General features: G+C 43.0%; 1 protein-coding gene across 3 annotated transcripts in view; it reads right to left on the bottom strand.

Annotated features, from left to right (window-relative positions):
• The window catches only part of LOC115132065 (ral GTPase-activating protein subunit beta-like), a 40,466-nt gene extending 19,102 nt beyond the window's left edge, over positions 1 to 21,364 (bottom strand). For all 3 annotated transcript variants that reach the window (XM_029664291.2, XM_029664292.2, XM_029664293.2), the window contains exons 1-15: positions 21,209 to 21,364; positions 20,260 to 20,466; positions 19,495 to 19,697; positions 16,268 to 16,434; positions 13,959 to 14,145; positions 9,126 to 9,257; positions 8,442 to 8,620; positions 6,637 to 6,785; positions 6,109 to 6,334; positions 3,970 to 4,171; positions 1,994 to 2,161; positions 1,401 to 1,515; positions 1,055 to 1,202; positions 878 to 942; positions 631 to 775 (exon numbers count right to left, since the gene is read on the bottom strand). In XM_029664291.2, coding sequence (XP_029520151.1) covers positions 631 to 775; positions 878 to 942; positions 1,055 to 1,202; positions 1,401 to 1,515; positions 1,994 to 2,161; positions 3,970 to 4,171; positions 6,109 to 6,334; positions 6,637 to 6,785; positions 8,442 to 8,620; positions 9,126 to 9,257; positions 13,959 to 14,145; positions 16,268 to 16,434; positions 19,495 to 19,697; positions 20,260 to 20,436 — 2,263 coding nt within the window. In that variant the 5' untranslated portion in view covers positions 20,437 to 20,466; positions 21,209 to 21,364. The remainder of the gene's footprint in view (positions 1 to 630; positions 776 to 877; positions 943 to 1,054; positions 1,203 to 1,400; positions 1,516 to 1,993; positions 2,162 to 3,969; positions 4,172 to 6,108; positions 6,335 to 6,636; positions 6,786 to 8,441; positions 8,621 to 9,125; positions 9,258 to 13,958; positions 14,146 to 16,267; positions 16,435 to 19,494; positions 19,698 to 20,259; positions 20,467 to 21,208) is intronic.
• Positions 21,365 to 22,321: the final 957 nt, after the last annotated feature.

Genomic DNA, 22,321 nt, shown 5'->3' with positions numbered 1-22,321 from the left:
GAAGTAAGTGTTAAACTCAACAGGTGAAAACAGAATTCACACAGTAGCAAAAAAATTAATGGCTTTTTAAGATAACTACATGTGCCTAGAGAGCGATAAAGTTATAACAAATATAGTGTTGAGGGACAGTCTTTTCCAGTTCAAGAGCAGTAGCACAGCATCACAGCAAACAAGTGTAGTACTTGCATCACATACAGATCATTTTTACCCAGCGCTTTTTAACTCTGTATATCACTTTCACCACGTTGGCTATGGACAAATACAGTGTTGTTAATTGAGACAGTTGCATTTCTAGAACATTGACCAGGTGTCAGTACTTGTGAATGGAAACAGCAACAACATTCAACATCTGAGTGAAATGAATATGCTAAATAAAATTATTGTAGTATGGCTATCGTGCTAAACAATACATAGCATGCCTAGTCTAACCTTAACACAGCCTGCTTGTGAAAATGGCTATTGGTTATAATCGGTTATCATAGTAACAGTAGATATAGCAATTGTGCTATCGCTAGCTAGTTAGCATGTAGTAAGTCCTTATTGTAGTCTGGGACGTGGCTACAATCAGTTATCATAGTAATGGTTATCGTACTAAAGAAAGCTAGTTATAGTTTAAATGACTAGCTTTACCGTAGTCCCGGAGTAGCGCCTGGGCCGGGCGCTCTGAGTCTGGGCTGGTGGCCTCAGTGCCAGTGCTGCCCCCGCTAGTAAAGCTGAAGCTACTGCTGGTGCGGCTGTGGCCCTTCAGCCCCGCGTGGCTCCCATCCACACTACCCTGGTACCGTACAAACACAACTCCATTGAGCCATTTGTTTATTTGAGTCAATGACGGTAGTTTGGTTCATATCAACACCGACCGAAATCATAAAGGCCTTACCGTTTCAGTTTGTGCACCTATGGACTCCAACAGAGCAGAGTCTTGAACAATATTAAGCATTGCACCTGAAAGGATAAAAATGTATAGATTAAATACATGTAAGGGACAAAAAAAAGAGACAAGAAATCAAGAGAGAGCAAGAGAGGGAGAGAGAGAGAATGGTACCGAGTGGCAGACCTAGGATGAGCTGGGTGTTGTTGGGGTCCGTCTCTGTCTGCAGGGCTCCGATGAGGACGTTGACAAGACGTAGCCTCAGGGACAGGAAGGAAAGGGACTGGTCGTGGGGTGCCCCATCATCATCACTGAACTTCCCCTCCAGAAGAACCTACACATCAATCAAATCAGTCAATCCTTGGTTACTGGCCCAATGCTCTGACCACTGGGCTACCTGCCGCCCTGGTATCACTCTTATCAAGGTGTATTGGGAAATAATATATATTAAAAAGCATGTTTACTAGACTAGATGATGTAATGTAGTCACCAGACACTTAAAAAAAAGCCACGGTTGTAACAATTTCCATACCTCGGATTTGACGTTGCCAAAGTGGTGTGGGAGCGGCAGCATGGCCAGTAGGATGTGGATGGAAGCCCTCCTCAGGTCAGTGGGGTTCACGTACAGCTTAAACTTAGACAGCTCCCTGTAGCAAAGGGGACAGTACCCTATAATTATAATTTCTAGAGCATAGAAATGATCTGAATTGTTTTGCTATGGCTGCTCAAGGAATTCCCATTAAATAGCATTAGCTAACATTACAGATATTATTAGCCCCGGGACAACTTCCATGGCATTCAGATGGTCACAGCACCAGAATGGTCGGGTTTTTGGTCATTGTACCCCAATTATTAAACAGCTAAATTGTTTATTCATTATTATTATTATTTTATTATTTTTTAAATGTGACTTAGCTTTCGCATTTGTTAGGAAAAGCGTTCAAGTAAAAGCATTTCTCTGTACCGTTTACATCTGCTATATCCTGTTCACCTGACAAATAAAGTCAGATTTGATTTAAAATATACTATTGGGTCTGTTTCAATAGTGTCCATTTTCAACATCGAGCCTGGTTCACATTTGGTAGTTTTAGAGGATTGTACATAATATATATATTGTATTGTCACCTGTCTGGCAGAATGGTCTCCAGAGCTGAGATGAAGTAGGGGACCACCACGTTGACGCCCTTCAGGTCGGAGCAGAACAGAGAGGAGGAGTTGAGGATGATGCTGGAAAGCACGGGCCTGCAGATGAAGTCAGAGATCTGGAGGCCCTGGATCAGAACCATGTAGAACCTGAGGGGAAAAGACAGAGGTTTCTTCAGATCAAAATAGGAACCATAGCGATTGAACTTGCAGTGGGTCAAAATATTAATTTGGGTATCTATATGAGGAACCTGACAGATTCAAGACTAACACAAATAGTGAATAATTGAAAGCTAACACAAATGCAGAGTTAAGATACCTCCACACATAGGCCCACATACAGTGGGGCAAAAAAGTATTTAGTCAGCCACCAATTGTGAAAGTTCTCCCACTTAAAAAGATGAGGCCTGTAATTTTCATCATAGGTACACTATGACAGACAAAATGAGAAAAAAAAAATCCAGAAAATCACATATAGGATTTTTTATGAATTTATTTGCAAATTATGGTGGAAAATAAGTATGTGGTCACCTACAAACAAGCAAGATTTCTGACTCTCACAGACCTGTAACTTCTTCTTTAAGAGGCTCCTCTGTCCTCCACTCGTTACCTGTATTAATGGCACCTGTTTGAACTTGTTATCAGTATAAAATACACCTGTCCACAACCTCAAACAGTCACACTCCAAACTCCACTATGGCCAAGACCAAAGAGCTGTCAAAGGACACCAGAAACAAAATTGTAGACCTGCACCAGGCTGGGAAGACTGAATCTGCAATAGGTAAGCAGCTTGGTTTGAATAAATCAACTGTGGGAGCAATTATTAGGAAATGGAAGACATACAAGACCACTGATAATCTCCCTCGATCTGGGGCTCCACGCAAGATCTCACCCCGTGGGGTCAAAATGATCACAAGAACAGTGAGCAAAAATCCCAGAACCACACGGGGGGACCTAGTAAATGACCTGCAGAGAGCTGGGACCAAAGTAACAAAGCCTACCATCAGTAACACACTACGCCGCCAGGGACTCAAATCCTGCAGTGCCAGACGTGTCCCCCTGCTTAAGCCAGTACATGTCCAGGCCCGTCTGAAGTTTGCTAGAGAGCATTTGGATGATCCAGAAGAAGATTGGGAGAATGTCATATGGTCAGGTAAAACCAAAATATAACTTTTTGGTAAAAACTCAACTCGTCGTGTTTAGAGGACAAAGAATGCTGAGTTGCATCCAAAGAACACCATACCTACTGTGAAGCATGGGGGTGGAAACATCATGCTTTGGGACTGTTTTTCTGCAAAGGGACCAGGACGACTGATCCGTGTAAAGGAAAGAATGAATGGGGCCTTGTATTGTGAGATTTTGAGTGAAAACCTCCTACCATCAGCAAGGGCATTGAAGATGAAACGTGGCTGGGTCTTTCAGCATGACAATGATCCCAAACACACCGCCCGGGCAACGAAGGAATGGCTTCGTAAGAAGCATTTCAAGGTCCTGGAGTGGCCTAGCCAGTCTCCAGTTCTCAACCCCATAGAAAATCTTTGGAGGGAGTTGAAAGTCCATGTTGCCCAAAAAACATCACTGCTCTAGAGGAGATCTGCATGGAGGAATGGGCCAAAATACCAGCAACAGTGTGTGAAAACCTTGTGAAGACTTACAGAAAACATTTGACCTCTGTCATTGCCAAAGGGTATATACCAAAGTATTGAGAAACTTTTGTTATTGACCAAATACTTGTTTTCCACCATAATTTGCAAATAAATTCATTAAAAATCCTACAATGTGATTTTCTGGATTTTCTTCCCTCATTTTGTCTGTCATAGTTGAAGTGTACCTATGATGAAAATTACAGGCCTCTCATCTTTTTAAGTGGGAGAACTTGCACAATTGGTGGCTGACTAAATACTTTTTTGCCCTACTGTACAGCAGCGCAGCACGCTAGGATGAAACTGCCGTTTTACCTGGACAGGTAGACTGGGAGAATGTCCTCTCCAGTCTTCTTACTGCAGAAGATGCGGCACAGGGTACCGCAGGCCTCGGCACGGCCCGCCTCGTAGCTCTCGGGGAACTCGTTGGTGTCGAACATGGGGTTTGACACCATGGAGTCGGTGGACATCTGGGATCCCTTCCTTCTCAGCTCCAGACCCACCTGAGTGGCTATGGCTGTGGAGGGGACAGAAGGAGACACAGGAGTGAAAGGAGCCCGGAATGGGACATCTTCACACGTGAACGTGTGAAAACAGATAGAAACACACAAATAGAAACGAAGACATAAACACACGTACAACACATTGAAAAGTGACCAAACACACATACACATTAAAAGTACACAAACTGAGGTAAATACTGTACACAAACTGTGCAGACACAAAATGAGACAAGGAAAACAAACCTAAATGGCTACAAAACACACAGACTCACACACACATTTACGCGTACGAACGTAAATCAGCAGGCGCACAAAGAGGGACGTCTGACACAGAGTTTGCCATAAAAAGTGTTGTCTTTATCATGGGCTAAGTGAATGGAATTAAAGGTTTGAAACTTTTACGTGAACATCTTTTCCCAACACAAGTTGTGAGAAGACGTCGGCACAAAATCTCTGTCAGCTCAGCTCCCTTGTACTTGCATTATGATGACGTCACTCAAGGTACAGACATTTACTTCATGCATTGAGGCACCAAACCAAAATTCTATAAACGTATAAATGAACTGACAACACAAGGGGAAACAATATGAGAACAATGCGCTGAATTCAGGGCAAACCAAAAAGCGTTAGTGCCACGATAGATATAAAGTCAATGGAATATGGTGGTGTGGTCACAAACTGGCAACGCTATGTCGGGACAGTGGCGAGGCTGTGTGCTCTCATTCCATTTCCAACCCGCAGAACATTGAGAGAACGTTGGCGCAACGCTCAAATGACGGTGGTGGGGGTAAAAGGTAACGATGATGGGCGATGATGACCATGGAGAAATTAAACCAAAGCAGGATTCAAAGAACTGACTACGAGTCAAGAGAAAAGCCGCAGCTCCTACTTACAAGATTTATAAGAAAGGAGAATTTGGATAAAAGAGGCTGCAAGATAACAGAAATAATGGAGAGAGAAATCAAAGCATATCAATATTCTCTCAATTCATTCTAAATGCATGAATTGTGTTTTTCCTCCTCAATGGATGACCTTTCATCCTGAAACTGTTTAAACATCAGACATGGTAGACACGAGTCAGCATGCAGGACAGACACAAGCACCAAAACACGAGATAAGAGACAGTCCTCGACATAATGATCCTTTTCTACCTTTTTACATGTGCTTAATCAGTGTTCCCCAATCCTGTTCTTGAAGAACCGCCGTATTGCAGGACTTTCTCCCAGCTTAGTGCCATCACACCTGGGTCGCATTTATTTGGCACCAAACTGAAGAAAATGGACTGAAACATGGACTGACTACCTGAACTTGTCCAATAAGAAACACCCATTTCCATTTTTAGTTGCAAAACATTGTGCGACTGAGAGCCCTAATGAATACCACCCTTAAATCAACTGATCTCTTCTTGCCCTTGGTGAGCCGAATCGGGCAGATCACTACTAAGCTTATGGCTCTCCAGGAGCAGGATTGACAATCAACCCTACAATAGTGCCGTCATCTCCTACAATCATAAGGCACAAGACGGAACGACACAGACACATGCAGAAGTTCATCGTGTTTATCTCACAGCATAAATTCAATATTGTGACCACTGCAATAAAACACTGCAGATGGAGACATTGAGTGTACTGACTGGGGAAATGCACAAAGGTGCATCTAGATTGAATTCTCCATCCTACAGTGTTCTGTGGAGTGGAATGTCAATTAGACTAACTGATATCAGAGTGGTCTCCACACAGTGCTTTAGCAGATGTGAAAAGCAGTGAGAAAGAAAAAAGAAAAACCACAGTCCTCTGACCCCAGCCCACTCCACCCAAAACACACACAAGTCCAACCCTTAACCCAACACAAAGACATGCATCCAACCCAACCTCCCCCACACACACAAATGGTAGAAGCTTGTCCATCCAGTCAGGCAGGCAATCAGTCAGTCAGATCAGTCATTGCTTACCAGTCATGCTGGGGTCTCGGCTGAGGCCGCTGTGGAGCTTGCAGTGCACTAGCGCCGCGTCAAACAGCCACTGACCGAAGAGGTTGAGGATGCTGTTGACCTTAGGCCTGGCTGGGGCGGGCAGCGGCTGCATCTCCCAACTGCTCTGGGTGGGGCTGGCCAGCATGGTGGGTGATGACGACAGCTGCTGGGACGCGGACACTTTGGCTGGCTGGGCTGCACTGCCCTGTAAGGGGAGCGTTTAGTCTGAGTTAGAGCACAGACATTCAAATCCGGGCCACTAACAATTTTTTATTTCAAATACTTTAGCGCCACTGTATTGAGCTTGATCTGGCGAGATTGAACCAATGGAGTAGTCGACGAAAGTGCAAACCCCACCCTGTCCGGCACACCAGGCAAGCGAGATTGAACACTCAAAGTACTTGAAAGAAAACAAATTTGGTTTGAAACAAGGTCTGCTGATGTAAGCACAGTACACAGGCCAAGATGACATATGCACATGATTTGTAGGCTATACAGTTGACTTACCGTTAAACTCTTGCTGGCGGTTTTGGTGACCACGGTGTGTCGCTGCTTGCGGCTGTGTGGGGGCGTGGTGTTGTTGGAGGAGGGAGGGGACATGCTCAGTCTGTTGACCGGTGTGGGCGGGGCACTGTCGACCCTGGGCCGTGATATGCCTGCAGAGGAGAAGGGGGCAGGTGCCAAAACAAGACACACCCAATAGTCTGAATAACCAGCGGTTGTGGCGTGTCCTGCCTCTGATAGAATGTCCTCTATTACAGTGGAAAAACAAGCCTCTGTTCCAATACCTTTGAAATGCCATTGATTCTCCCTTCCTTCCTTGAGGTTATCACTGATCTTGTCCTGACAAAATATCCCGTTTACTACGGGAACGTTTTTTTTTCTCCAAAAATGAAATTACTGCCCCCTAGTCACAACAGGTTTTAAGAGGTAAGAAAGCAACATCCCATGTAAACAGGATTGTGTTAACCCCATGTTTGTCCAACCGCACAGCCAATAGGTGTTAATAGGCAGCTTATAGAGCTATTACTTGTGCCTGTGCTTTTTCAGGACTCATTGACACACTTAAAACATAAGACTATTAGGGGGTATCAATTAACTTATGCCCAAACAACAGAACAATGCTACTGTGGTATCAGTTGTCAATGACAGCCAGTTCAACTAGTACAAGTCACATCTTGCAGCTCTTTATAAACCATTTGAACCATCAAATCATTGAAACAGCCCATTTGAGAGTAATAGCGAGCCCTTCAGCCCAGTTTGACTTGCCAAAACCTCCAGAGGACCATGACAGAACGGCCTAAAAATATCCTCGGGACAAATCGGGTACTAGAAAAAAAAACTCCAGGGGACAACGACACAATGTCCAAAGAACGTTAAGGGGACCATGACACAACGTCCCAAGAACATCCCTGGAACTATAAAAAAGGTTCCCTTGGGACCATCATGCGACGTTCTAAGGCCCAGTCAAATTAGTCCTAAAGTCCTAAAATTGTCCTAAAAAGGCCCTACATGTTCCTCAATGTCGTCTTGTAAATAGAGGTAAATAGACAAAGGGCCCCCAGAGAACATTCCCATGGGACCATCAAGCAACATTCTTAGAACGTCAGTGGGATACCGTCGCGCAAAGACCCTTAAGGAACCTAATGGGAATGTCGCTGAATGTCCTCAGGACATCCCGTTTACTGGGCTTACCCAGTATGCAATCCATGCTTTGGTTTAGTTTCCCTGGCACGGTTTCCAAATTCTAACGTTTTAGCATTTGTGGCGCAAACCCCATTCAAGTCATGGTACCGATATTAGCAAGCAAAAATCGATTGTGAAGCTCAACAAAATCACTTGCAGATGTTTTGAACATGCACGAAAAATGCTAAAATGAGTCCCATGACTTGAATGGGATTTGTTCCACAAACGCTAATGTGCACATTAGCATGTGGAAACAGTGACAAAATTAAAACAAAGCATAGATTGATGTCATACCTTGTCCAAGACCTCTTATAAGGTAAGGAAAACAACATGTAATTTTGTAATTTGGGTGAACTATCCCTTTAAGGCACAAATTTACACTTTTATCAGTTCAAACTGCTGACAAATACTGTATGCAAACAAATTCCGACCAGGGTTGGGGTCAAATCCATTTCAGGGAGTAAACTGAATTCCAATTACAACTTTCCTAATTTCCTTTCAATGAGGAAAACAAAGTGTAATTGGAATTTGTTAACTTCCTGAATTGACCCCAACGCAAATTCAGACTAGAGGTGCACCGTGTTGCACCACCACTTGACCCTGAGTGACGGAGGTCGTCTTCTCACCCAGGAAGGCGTCCACCAGGCAGCTGACCCCCCGCATGGCCCTGAAGAAGATCTGGGGAAGCTGCTTGAGGCAGGGGTGCAGCACTACCTCATGGGGGATGCCGCTCGAGTTGAGGAACTGCTCCTGGAACTTGGGCGTGGTGCTAACCAACGTCGGGTTGCTCAGATCCACGGGGTTGCTGCGGAAACCACAAGGGACAGGAGAGAGAAGTGAGGATGGATTGACACACACTGAGGGCCTCATTCACTGACACAGACCTGTATTAGTGGGTGGGGTTGACAATGTGCTGGGAAAATATGTCTAGAACATTGAATGGCATTAGCCACAGCAAAAAAAAAGGGGGTTGTAGTCATTAGGCAACAGACAACATTTTTGCTAAAAAAAAAAAAAAAATTTTTTAAATTAAAGTTCTTATTGGTCCAGTTCCCTCAATGTTTCAGTTCGATTTCTTCCATTTGGTGCATAATTAATACGACCCAATATTATGTGGCCAAGAAATAAAGTAGATGAGGAAAAGAGGGCATGTAAGGACATCACCAGGGCACAAAGCGTCTCAAAAGGTGGAGTGCTGATCTAGTATCAGTTTTGAATTTTAGATCACAATGAATAAGATTGTGTGGAAAAATCCTAGATCAGCACTCCTACTCAGATGCTTTGTGGATATAGGCCCAGAACTTCTCTACCTCAGCATGTGGAGGAAGCGGAACCAGGTCTGGGCAACACAGTCGTTGTCCATCTCTACTGGAATCAGGTTGGCATCCTCATCAGGGACTTTAAACGGGGGGAACGAGGGGCCATGGGTGAACCGCAACAGCCTGGGTGAAAAGTCAACACACAGACAAGACGCACATGCAGACACACATACACACACAATTTAGTATGCCCATTTCCTCCTCTCTGTCATTATGTTTTAAATTGATAGTGGTACTTCCTGCAAAATGAAATAGCAGATACTGTTTCTCTGCTCTCACAGTTCTTTTTGAAACAACTGAAAACTTCAGAGGTTAGCTACAGTGGTGTAAAGTACTTAAGTAAAAATACTTTAAAGTACTACTTAAGTAGTTATTTGGGATATCTGTACTTTACTATTTATATTTCAAACTCTTACTTCAGTACATTTCTAAAGACAATTATGTACTTTTTACATGCATTTATCCTGACACCCAAAAGTACTCTTCACATTTTTTATTTTTAACAGTAAAGGAAAATGGTCCAATTCACGCACTTATGAAGAGAACCTCCCTGGTCATCCCTACTACCTCTGATCTCGTGTACAAATGCGTGTTGGAATGTGCTCCTGTCTGTCCATAAAAAATATATATAATCGTCTTTAGTTTTGCTTAATATAAGCAATTTCAAATTATTCATACTTTTGATGCTAAGTATATTTTTGTAACTACATTTCCTTTTGATACTTAAGTATATTTAAAACCAAATACTTAGACTTTTACTCAAGTAGTATTTTACCAGGGGACTTTCAATTTTACTTGAGTCATTGTCTATTGAGGTATCTTTACTTTTACTCAAGTTTGACAATTGGGTACTTTTTCCACCACTGGTTAGCTTACATTACAGGAAAAGTACAATGCCAGACAGTAATCCAAAAGTCAAATTGACTCACTAGATATGCAAATCAAGGGACAAGATGTCTAGATAGTAGCTTTTAGAACAACTACTAAGTCAACACCAGAGCACCCACACAATAAGCCAGGAGAGTGGAATTGGAAAACTGCTAAAATAATACCACCAAAGAGGGCGACTAAAATTAAATTGAATTAAGTCGCTCTATGGGTCGTTCCATGAAATCCGTCCCTTTTGGGTAGTGTAACATTTTGGCTAGTGTAAAAATATAATACAGAACCAGTCTAAAGCTTGGACACACTTACTCATTCAAGGGTTTCTTTATCTTTACTATTTTCTACATCAAAACTATTTAATAAAACATATGGAATGATGTAATAACCAAAAAATGTGTAAAACAAATTCAAATGATAGATTCTTCAAAGTAGCCACCCTTTGCCTTGATGACAGCTTTGCACTCCTGGCATACTCTTGGCTGCTTTTCCTTCATTCTGCGGTCCAACACATCCCAAACCATCTCAATTGGGTTGAGGTCAGGTGATTGTGGAGGCCAGGTCATCTGATGCAGCACTCCACCACTCTCCTTCTTGGTCAAATAGCACTTACACAGCCTGGAGGTGTGTTGGGTCACTGTCCCGTTGAAAAACAACTGATAGTCCCACTAAGTACAAACCAGACGTGATGGTGTATCGCTGCAGAATGCTGCAGTAGCCATGCTGGCTAAGTGTGCCTTGAATTCTAAATAAATCACTGACAGTGTCACCAGCAACGCACCCCCATGCTTCACGGTGGGAATGACACATGCGGAGATCATCAGTTCACTTACTCTGCGTCTCACAAAGACACGGCGGTTGGAACCAAAAATCTCACATTTGGACTCATCAAACCAAAGGACAGATTTCCACCGGTCTAATGTCCATTGCTAGTGTTTATTGGCCCAAGAAAGTCTCTTCTTATTGGTGTCCTTTAGTAGTGGTTTCTTTGCAGCAATTCAACCATGAAGGCCTGATTCACAGTCTCCTCTGAACAGTTGAAGTTGAGATGTGTCTGTTACTTGAACTCTGTGAAGCATTTATTTGGGCTGCAATCTGAAGTGCAATTAACTCTAATTAACTTATCCTCTGCAGCAGAGGTAACTCTGGGTCTTCCTTTCTTGTGGCGGTCCTCATGAGAGCCAGTTTCATCATAGCGCTTGATGGTTTTTGCGACTGCACTTGAAGAAACTTCCAAAGTACTTGAAATTTTCAGGATTGACTGACTATGTCTTAAAGTAATGACGGACTGTCGTTCCTCTCTGCTTATTTGAGCTGTTTTTGCCATAAATGGACTAGGTCGTTTACCAAATAGGGCTATCTTCTGTATACCACCCCTACCGGGCTCCCGAGTGGCGCAGCGGTCTAAGGCACTGCTTCTCAGTGCTAGAGGCGTGACTACAGACACTGGTTCGATTTCAGACTGTATCACAACCGGCCGTGATAAGAGTTCCATAGAGCTGTGCACAATTGGCCCAGCATCGTCCGGGTTTGCCCCGGGGTAGGCCATCATTGTAACTAAGAACTTGCCTAGTTTAAAACAACACAACTGATTGGCTCAAACACATTAAGGAAAGACATTCCACAAATTCACTTTTAACAAGGCACACCTGTTAATTGAAATGCAGTCCAAGTGACTATCTCATGAAGCTGCTTGAGAGAAAGGCAAGAGTGTACAAAGCTGTCATTAAGTTAAAAGGTGGCCACTTTGAAGACATTCAAATATATTTTGATTTGTTTAACACTTTTTTGGTTACTACATGATTCCATATGTTGTTTCATAGTTTTGATGTCTTCACTATTATTCTACAATGTAGAAAATAGTAAAAATAAAAATCCTTGAATGAGTAGGTGTGTTCAAACTTTTGACTGGTACTGTATATACATACACATTTTTACATTCTATCGTGAAGAGCACATGCTCAACTTGTTTTTCAATCTCAAATAAAATAAAATAAATGTATAAGTGAATACAAATAAAAAAATACAACCTGCAATATCTAACTTTTTGGGCGACCCAACCAAATTCACATAGAAATGTGACATAGATCTGTCATTCTCATTGAAAACAAGTCTAAGAAGTGGTAGATCTGTTCTTGTGCACCATTTCTATGCTTCCCATTCTGAAGTTTCATTTTAGCATCTTTTACTTTCGCTTTTGTATACCAGCTTCAAACAGCTGAAAATACAATATTATTGGATATTGAAAAGATTTTACACTGTAGTTTAAATGGTAAAAGTATTATCTACACTACACTTGCTTGTTTTGTCACAAACTGAAACTAGGCAAACTATTAGAATTGTAGCAACCAGGAAATGGTGAAGCATATATATATGTATAATGCATCTGTAAGCGCCAAATAAAGTAACAGGATTGAAAATAATCTTAAATCAGCCATAAATCCCCTTGTGACAGGGGAATGGAAGCTTGTTGAGTGCAACATGGAGGGGAAATTCTCCCCCAAAACTTCACAAAAATGTTAAAACATTTCTAGCCTGCCTATACACTGAGTGTACAAAACATTAAGGAGACCTGCTCTTTTCATGACAGACTGACAAGGTGAATCCAGGTGAAAGCTATGATCCCTTACAGTTGTCACTTATTAAATCCACTCCAATCAGTGTAGATCAAGGGGAGGAGACAGGTTAAAGAAGGATTTTTAGGCCTTTAGACAATTGAGACACAGATTGTGTACATGTGCCATTCAGGGGGTGTCTTTGAAAAGGGTATGTTAGCAGGTGCCAGGCGCACCGGTTTGTGTCAAGAACTGCAACATTGCAGGGTTTTTCACACTCAACGGTTTCCCCCGTGTATCAAGAATGGTCCACCACCCAAGGGACATCCAGCCAACTTGACACAACTGAAGGAAGCATTGAAGTCCACATGGGCTACCATCCCTGTGGAACACTCGACATGCCCGGACGAATTGAGGCTGTTCTGAGGGCAAAAGGGTGGGTGCAACTCAATATTACGAAGGTGTCCCTAATGTTTTGTACACAGGGATGGCGTGTTATGCTGGACCCATTCAGTTTTCAACCACCCGAACATTTTCTAAAAAAGCAGAACTAGGTCATCTGCTTTTACACTATGATTTGACTATTAAAATGTTGTATGTTTCTTTTGAATTGGAATGTTTTTACCATATTAAAATGAGAGTTCAGTTCACGTAACAGGGTTGACCTTAAAAGGGGCAAGCTTTTGACTTCAGAAATTATCTTCAGAAATGACTGTCAAAGAGACAAAATTACTACGGCTTTACACTGACGGTGAAAACTCGAAATGTTGGGGTTAAGTGGGTTAAAATCCTTCTAAAAGTCACAGAGGGACATGTCAAAAAGCTGAATCTTGGCACTTTAGCAAGTCTTTATTGCAGATGTATTGAATATTCCATGTGGTCTAAATTAAAAAGGCCCTTCTTTTAAAATTCTATATTGGTGCACAATTTCTACACAATATCAAAAGGAATCAAAAAGGGACTCATTTCGTCGAACGACACCTCTATAGTGCTCACTGAACAAAACGGTCTTTGTCTTTAATCCAAACTAATTGAACAGAATGGTACTCAAGTTTTGTATTTTTTGAGTGTCTAAATAAATACCAACAAAGGAACACAACACATAAGCTCTTCTTCAGAAAGTGGGAAAGAAAAGAATCCCCATGTTCCATGCACCCCCCAAAAGTGGGTGATCAGTCACCTGCTAGCTTTGGTTTTCCTTAGCAATGCTGGCGCAACCGGGCCCTTCGGTTTGTGAACCTCAACCCTCTAAGCTTGGGTGCCAGTCTGTTTCTCCCCTCCAGCCAACTCCTTAAGGAATTGTCATGCCAAACATTGCAATGACAGCAATGGAGTTTGCAAGAGCACAAACAGATCTAAGAGCAGGTTACATCCCTCTCCCAATCACCTGGAGGTGAGGGCGCAGGCAACCCTGCTCCACTGCTCCACCACGGGTGGGTGGTGCCTCCAGTTGGCCAGCATCTCCTGAGCAGTCTTCCAGTAGGGCGGCGTGGGGAAGCAGCGAGCGCACGCCAGCAGCCACACCTCAAAAAGCACCGCCATCAGCTTCTCCGCCAGCTTCTCTGCCACACCCACTAGGCATGGGGCAAAAGTGGGAGAGGGTCAAAGGTTAACAGGATGCTGAGAGTCATTTATGTTTAAATACTCAAAATGAAAATCTAGGCCATCTATTTCTAATTACTCAAATAAATAAAATTAATACTAGAAGTATTGCTTCTGTCAATTGGCTTACCCAAAACTGGGCTCGAACCAGGGACCCTCTGAACACATCGATAACTTATATTTGTCCTTATATTTGTCCACGCATGTGTGAAATGGAAATGTATTGTTTGCTTATCCCCCCCTCCCCCTGAGACACCCTTGAAGTGTGGATCATGGCGGCCAGGGTCAGCCATTATCAAATGCAACACTGGAATAATTAGGGTTAAGTGCCTGGCACATTTGTATGTGTGTTGGAGCATCAGCGTGCGTAGCATGTAGAGCCCTGTGAGTGTGCATAGAAACAGTGCAAAAATAAGAATAAAATACATGAACTGGGCTGTCCGCACCACACTCTGTAGCTCCATGCGATCGAGGGCGGTTTTGCCATAACAAGCAGTGATACAGCCAGTCAAAATCTCTCAATGGTACAGCTGTATAACTTTTGGAGGATTTGAGAGCCCATGCCAAACCTTTTCATCCTCCGGGGGGTGCTGACATGCCTTCTTCACGACTGTACGCATGTGGGCCATTTAAGTTCTTAGTGATTTGGACAGAGGAATTTGAAGCTGTCGACCCGCTCCACTGCAGCCCCGTCGATGTGAAAGGGGGCGTACTCACCCCCTGTTTCCTGTAGTCCACAATAAGCTCCTTGGTCTTACTGACGTTGAATTGCAGAGCTACTTCTAGGTCTCAGAGAGTGACGTCACCAATTGAACAATACTAGCGCAGGTAACTACAGCGCTTTCAGAAAGTATTCATACCCATTGACTTATTCCACATTTTGTTGTTACAGCCTGAATTCAAAATAGGTTAAAAACAGATTGTTTCTCACCCATCTACACAGAATACTCCATAATAACAAAGTGAAAACATTTGTAATTTTTTTTTGCAAATGTATTGAAAATGAAATACAAAAATCTCATTTAAATAAGTATTCACACCCGAGTCAGTACATGTTATAATCCCCTTTGGCAGCGATTACAGCTGAGTCTTTTTGGGTTAAGTCTCTAAGAGATTTGCACGCCTGGATTGTACAATATTTGCCCATTATTCTTTTTAAAATTCTTCAAGGGCTGTCAAATTGGATGTTGATCTTTGCTAGTCAACCCTTTTTAAGTCGCCATAGAATTTCAAGCTGATTTAAGTCAAAACTGTAACTCAGCCACTCAGGAACATTCACTGTCTTCTTGGTTAGCAACTGCAGTGTAGATTTGCCGTTGTGTTTTAGGTTATTGTATTGCTGAAAGGTGAATTCATCTTTGAGTGTCTGGTGGAAAGCAGACTGAACCAGGTTTTCCTCTAGGACTTTGCCCATGCTTGCTTGTGAGTGACTTGTTCAGCATTTTTTTACTGTTGAACTTTTTTAGGCTTGCCATAACAAAGGGGTTGAATACCTATTGACTCAAGACATTTCAGCTTTTCATTTTTAATTAATTTGTAAAAATGTATAATTCCACTGACATTATGGGTATTGTGTGTAGGCAAGTGAACATAAAAATCTAAATGTTATCCATTTTAAAATTCAGGCTGTAACACAACAAGATGTGGAATAAGTCAAGGGGTGTGAATACTTTCTGAAGGCTCTGTAGCTAGCCATTTCAAATCGGATACACTTAATCAATTCGCTCAACAGATGCAGTCAGCGGTTAAACTGAAAAGTAGTGTAATGTGGGACTTTCAGTACACAGATAAATAATGTTATGCAGTGGAACAGATGTCTAATTCTAGAGTCAGTCAAACCCCTGCTATACTACGCCTTTACTGCGGCCATGTTTAGACCACCTATTCCAAAGTTCTAAAAGGGCTAAGATATGAACAATCTGATAAAAGTACCAAACGTAAGAAAACAAACAGAAACAGGGAGGGACTACCTGGACTTGTCCTACAAGAAACATTCATTTTCTGTTACAAAATGTTTTAAAACGTTGTGTGCCCTAATTAACATGACCCTGGGAAACCCAGTGAGTTGTGGTGTGGTGAGGAGACGGGGCTGACCTCCAATGGTGGGTGGGGCCAGCAGCGTGTCGTTGATCCGGAGCAGGAAGAGCAGCAGTACCTCCCAGGTCTCTCTCACCATGGAGACGGACTCCCTGGCCAGCTTCTGTACTGCCGTCAGCACCTGCTGGCACAGCCGGATGTGGCTCAGACTGTACTGCTCCGGCCTGAGGGAGAGGGAAGAAAGGGTGTGTGGGGGTATGAGAAGGGGGATGTGGTAGAAGAAAAAAAAGAGGAGAGTGTTTGAGGGAGTGAGTGTGTACGCGTTTCATGTGTGAGTGTCAGGGTTTCAGTTAACCGGTAATAGCCGGCTTTTGGATGTAAAAAAAAATCATATTTTTTTTAATCTGTTAAAAAAGCTGATAAATAAAATTGGTACTGCACCATTGTCACCCAAAAAACATTCCATGGCGAAATAATGCTTTTTATCCTATTCATTTGTTGAAAAACATTTAACCGGTCATGCTTATCTATGGGGTTCATTTGAATAATTTTGTGGAAATAAATGTATATATATATACAATGCATTTAGCGGAAAATCAGTCAGACAGGCCCTTTATAAGCCCAATCATTGCACAACAATTCTAAATGTAATCTTATGTTAAAAATAGTTTTTGGCCACGATTAAAAATAGCTAATATTTGTATTTCTCAACTGGTAATTGAAGTGCACTTCCCATTCGCCAGTCAAATGCATAGGCAAGGAAAGAACAGGCTTCATCAGTGCATCACACCACTTTGCAATGAGATGGAGGCAGTATGCATTTTGAAAACATATCTACTTAATTGTTTGAAACCTGAACGTTTTATTACATATATTTTTCCTAGGCTTCAAAGTAGCTCAGGAAAAATTCTACCATATCCGGACGCAATTGTTTTAGAGACTTCCAGATGCCATTGAAACCAGTAGCCTATTTCTCTCATGTCCTATTGGTTATTAACTTTCATTCATTGTCCGATACAAAATAGATGATTGTTCAGTTGCGACTGTAGAGGCCCAGCCAGGCATATACTATACAAAAGTATGTGGACACCACTTCAAATTAGTGGATTTTGATATTTCAGCCACACCCGTCGCTGACAGATGTTTAAAATTGAGCACACCGCCATGCAATCTCCATAGACAAACATTGACAGTAGAATGGCCTTATTGAAGAGCTCAGTGACTTTCAACATGGCACCGTCATTGGATCCAACAAGTCAGATCGTCAAATTTCTGCCCTGCTTGAGCTCCTGAGCTGCTCCTGCAAACTGTAAGTGCTGTTATTGTGAAGTGGAAACGTCTAGGAGCAACAATGGCTCATCCATGAAGTGGAAGGCCACACAAGCACACAGAACAGACAGAACAGGACTGCCGCGTGCTAAAGCGGTCCTTGGTTGCAACACTCACTACCGAGTTCCAAACTAGCTTTGGAAGCAATGTTAGCACAATAATTGTTAATTGGGAGCTTCATGAAATGGGTTTCCATGGCCGAGCAGCCGCACACAAGCCTAAGATCACCATACGCAATGCCAAGTGTCAGCTGGAGTGGTGTAAAGCTTGCCACCATTGGCCTCTGGAGCAGTGGAAATGCGTTCTCTGGAGTGATGTCTGGCAGTCCGACAGACGAATCTCAGTTTAGCGGATGCCAGGAGAACACTACCTGCCCAAATGCATAGTGCCAACTGTAAAGTTTGGTGGAGGAGGAATAATGGTCTGGGGATGTTTTCATGGTTCAGGCTATGCCCCTTAGTTCCAGTGAAGGGACATTTTAATGACATTCATGACAATGACATTCTAGACAATTCTGTGCTTCCAACTTTGTGGCAACAGTTTGGGGAAGGTCTTTTCCTGTTTCAGCATGACAATGCCCCCGTGCACAAAGCGAGATCCATACAGAAATGGTTTGTCGAGATCGGTGTGGAAGAACTTGACAGGCCTGCACAGAGCCCTGACCTCAACCCCATCAAACACCTTTGAAATGTACTGAAAAACCGACTGCGAGCCAGGCCTAATTGCCCAACATCAGTGCCCGACCTCACTAATGCAGCTAAAGCAAGTCCCCGCAGCAATGTTCCAACATCTAACGGAAAGCCTTCCCAGAAGCGTGGGTGCTGTTATCGAAGAAAAGGGGGGGACCAACTCCATATTAACACACATGACTTTGGAATGAGATGTTCGACGAGCAGGTGTCCACATACTTTTGGTTATGTAGTGTAGTTTGGAAAGCAAATGGCTATTGCTGTAAAGAGAAGACAATGAAAAGACTCATCTGTCTTTAAGTTAACAAAATGCTCAACTTAATTGAGCGAACAACAGAAAACCTATATCCTGTCCTATTGGCATCAGCGGAGAGCATCGGCCATATCCCAGGTGAGTGCACACTGCATATTCACTCTTTAACAATGTTGGGTCAGTGCTACTTAAAAGTTTGTTTTTGGACAATAATTTCCTCCTCCAGTTTAGATGGACATCATATTCTATTTGTGTCTCCCCTTCTCGTAGGCCTATAAAATGTACAATTTATTTTTTATTGATTGTATGTCAGTGTTGGCAGAGTAGGCTACCCTGTAATTTGTAATATTAAAAAAGATTCTGCTAATATCTCCAGTCATATAAAGTGTGGTAGAATTGCATGAAAATGTGTTTTTCCAGTACAAAGAAAGCAGAAACGTATCTGATACAGCCGAGGCCTCTACACAACACGTGCTCAGCCATCTTTCTTTGCGACCAGTGATTAAGTTATATTATTCGCCTAAATGATGATCCAATCGAGTCATCACATTATGAATAGTATGCTATTTTACATAAATCGCGATGATGCATGTAATGCTTTATTATAAAGGTGCGTTTTTAATGGTGAAAATGTGCTTCCCCAAAGACATAGCTTCCCCGTGATTTTGCTTTTCGTTACTCGTCTTGTTGGCTGAGGAAAATTAAATGTGGACAGTTATTTTAACATCTTCAAAGTGTACGGTAAGGACACAAGTCATTAAATCCTCTACTTGCATGTTCTGTTAAGATTAATTACCATCATCGAAATGTGATTTCAGTCATTCTGAGCACCGTGGGTGGACGCCCTAATCAGATTACGCACCCAATGCAAATGGGTCTGGTACATTTCTCAAATGTCCGGTAAATTAAAATGCTGCCGGTCAAATGACCGGAGATACATTTTCATAACGGAAACCCTGATGTGTGTGTGTTTTGTGTGCATTTGTGCATGCTCAGCTCAACTGTGGCTGTACCTGGGTAAGAAGACGTTGTAGAGGTGTTTGAGGATGGTCTGGACGTACAGGTTGGGCTCCTTCACCACCGGCTGTGGAATGGAGTCCCGGGGCATCACCAGGGCCATCATCCAGTCTGTGTATACGTCCACACACAGCTTCACCGTGTCCCCCTCCAGGGGAAGAGTTAGGCCATAGCACAGTACCTCCATGGTCCACTTCACCTGGAACCAGAGTCAAAGAGACAGTTATGCCCGATTCACACTATAGCTCCAAAACGAGCCAAACCAAAGTGTACTGGGCTGGCCTGGTAACGTATCCACCATAGTTGTGCTTACTGTGCTGCAATGGACAGCGTAAAGAAAACATTTGAGCCAGCAGAGTACAGTTCAGATCAGCCCAAGTGTGAATCAGGCATTATAGGCTACCCTTCACGCTAGTGAGCCAACCCAAACCGTACTGTGATGGCTCAAATATTTTATTTTCAGTATCCAATGCAAAACGGTTTCAGGAAGTGTATCCCGGGCCAGCACAGTACAGCTCGGCTCAGCTCTGTAGTGTAAAATGGTTATGAGGCATCTACTCCCCTCTGATCCACTTGACACTGCTAATGTGACAAAATGGGGTCGAAGAACTGTTTCTGCATCCAACAATGCTATGCTTGGCAAGGCAACAACAAGTTGGCTAAGGCAGAAACAGACAGACGTCACCCAGGCTAGCCTCATGCAGAAAGGCCCCATTAACTCTAACCCACATCAATGACAATACTCTCTGTCCATCCCTCACCTCTTTGTCCGTCTTGAGGATGTTCTCGGTGGCCATGGGGATGGCGGCCGTCCCCAGGGGTTTGACCACTGCGTTGGCCACCTCCAACCCCACGCCTCCAGGGTACGTGTGAAGGACACTGAGGTGGCCCTGGTCACTCTGCACCATTAGGTGCAGCGAGCGCCAGTCTGAGTACATTGTGTAGCGGCTCCACTCTACTGTTTCCACCTGCACAATCAATGAGCATAGCTCATTAGCTAGGTTCCTAGTAATATAGTGAAGATGTTGCATGACTGTCATTTTGCCTTTGTGTGAGGGGAAGGAATTGGTAGGTGCAAGACAGTACAAGACCTTAAACTATTCATAATTTGACTCCAGCCATAACTAGCAAGCTAAAAGGTAGACAGTGAAAAGTGGACGTCAACACCCGTTAGAGATAAGTAACTATCTGTATCATGGAGAAAATACATGCATTAACCGTAACGCTACTAGCTAACGTTACCTACACAGCTAAGACCCAGCCAGCTAAATATTAGCATACGCGTAGATAGCTAGGTAACGTTATGGTTCATACTTGAAACGTTATGGAAACACAGCATGCTAACTAGCAAGCTGGTTAACCTGAGCTAACCCCACCATAGCAACTCAAACCAGGAAGCATCTGCAACGCTAGCTAACCTCTCTGTTGCGCTCATCAATAATAATAATACTAACCGCTAACGGCTAGCTGATAGCACTGCCATTTACCTAGCTAACCAATTCGTTGTGACGGTGACCAAAGAATCAAATCTTACCAGCTTATTCATGTTTACCAGCTAACTAATTTCCGTAAAGGGTAAGCTAATTTAGCATTTACTGAAAGAGCACCAGTTACCTACTGTTAATAGCTAGCTAACGTTAGCGGTAGCAAGCTAGCTAAGTTACGTATTGCTCGATCAATTGACGCAAGCTACGGGAATTTTGCATTTACCTGCTCCAAGGAAAATGGTTTTCATAACAAGGTGACTTGTCTTCACAACACCAGCTATCCCAATTTAGGCATTCTCCAACAACGTCAAAGCTAGAGGACTACGGTGCTGCTTCGGCTACACTGAATCAAGTAATGCAAAATCCTCAGCTGACTGCTGTCATTGGCAACGGGAGGAAGACGATGTTGAATGAGCGCCCCATGTGGGGAAGTCGAAAACAGGTTGTCCACATGGACAATGAGTGGCTTCATTCCTTATGAACTTTCCCTGCGCTGAGAACAATGTGGTCTAAGCAACTTCCAAGTTAAATGGCTTTCATCCAAGATAGGTGCAGATGACGGCACACACACATAATAGTAGATGCCCACCCCACAAATAATAGTGTGTTTAGGAACTTCACAGGTGAATAAAATATATAGGCCTAAACTACACTGGACAAAAAATATAAATGCAACATAAAAGGGTTGGTCCCATGTTTCATGAGCGAAATAGTCAATTTACCTGGTAAGCTGACTGCAGGAATGTCCACCAGTCAATTGGATGTTAATGTTAAAAAATAAAAAATAATTAAAGAGCAACAATAAAATAACAGTAACAAGGCTATATACAGGGGGTACAGGTAATTGAGGTAATATTTACATGTAGGTAGAGGTAAAGTGATAACAAACAGAGAGTAGCAACAGCGTAAAAATGGGTAGCCATTTGATTAGCTGTTCAGGAGTCTTATGGCTTGGGGGTAGAAGCTGTTAATAAGCCTTTTGGACCTAGACTTGGCGCTCCGGTACCACTTGCGGTGCGGTAGCAGAGAGAACAGTCTATGACTAGGGTGGCTGGAGTCTTCCTCTGACACTGCCTAGTATAGAGGTCCTGGATGGCAGGAAGATGGGCCCCAGGGATTTACTGGGCCAAACGCACTATCCTCTGTAGTGCCTTGCGGTCAGAGGCCGAGCAGTTGCCGTACCAGGCAGTGATGCAACCAGTCAGGATGCTCTCGATGGTGTAGCTGTATAACTTTTTGAGGATCTGAGGACCCATGCCAAATCTTTTTAGTTTCCTGAGGGGGAATAGGCTTTGTCGTGCCCTCTTCACAACTGTCTTGGTGTGTTTGGACCATT

The sequence above is a fragment of the Oncorhynchus nerka genome, linkage group LG7 (assembly GCF_034236695.1).
Source record: "Oncorhynchus nerka isolate Pitt River linkage group LG7, Oner_Uvic_2.0, whole genome shotgun sequence".
NCBI lineage: Eukaryota > Metazoa > Chordata > Actinopteri > Salmoniformes > Salmonidae > Oncorhynchus > Oncorhynchus nerka.
Note: the sequence above shows the minus strand (reverse complement) of the source record. Positions and strands in the feature narration are given on the sequence as shown.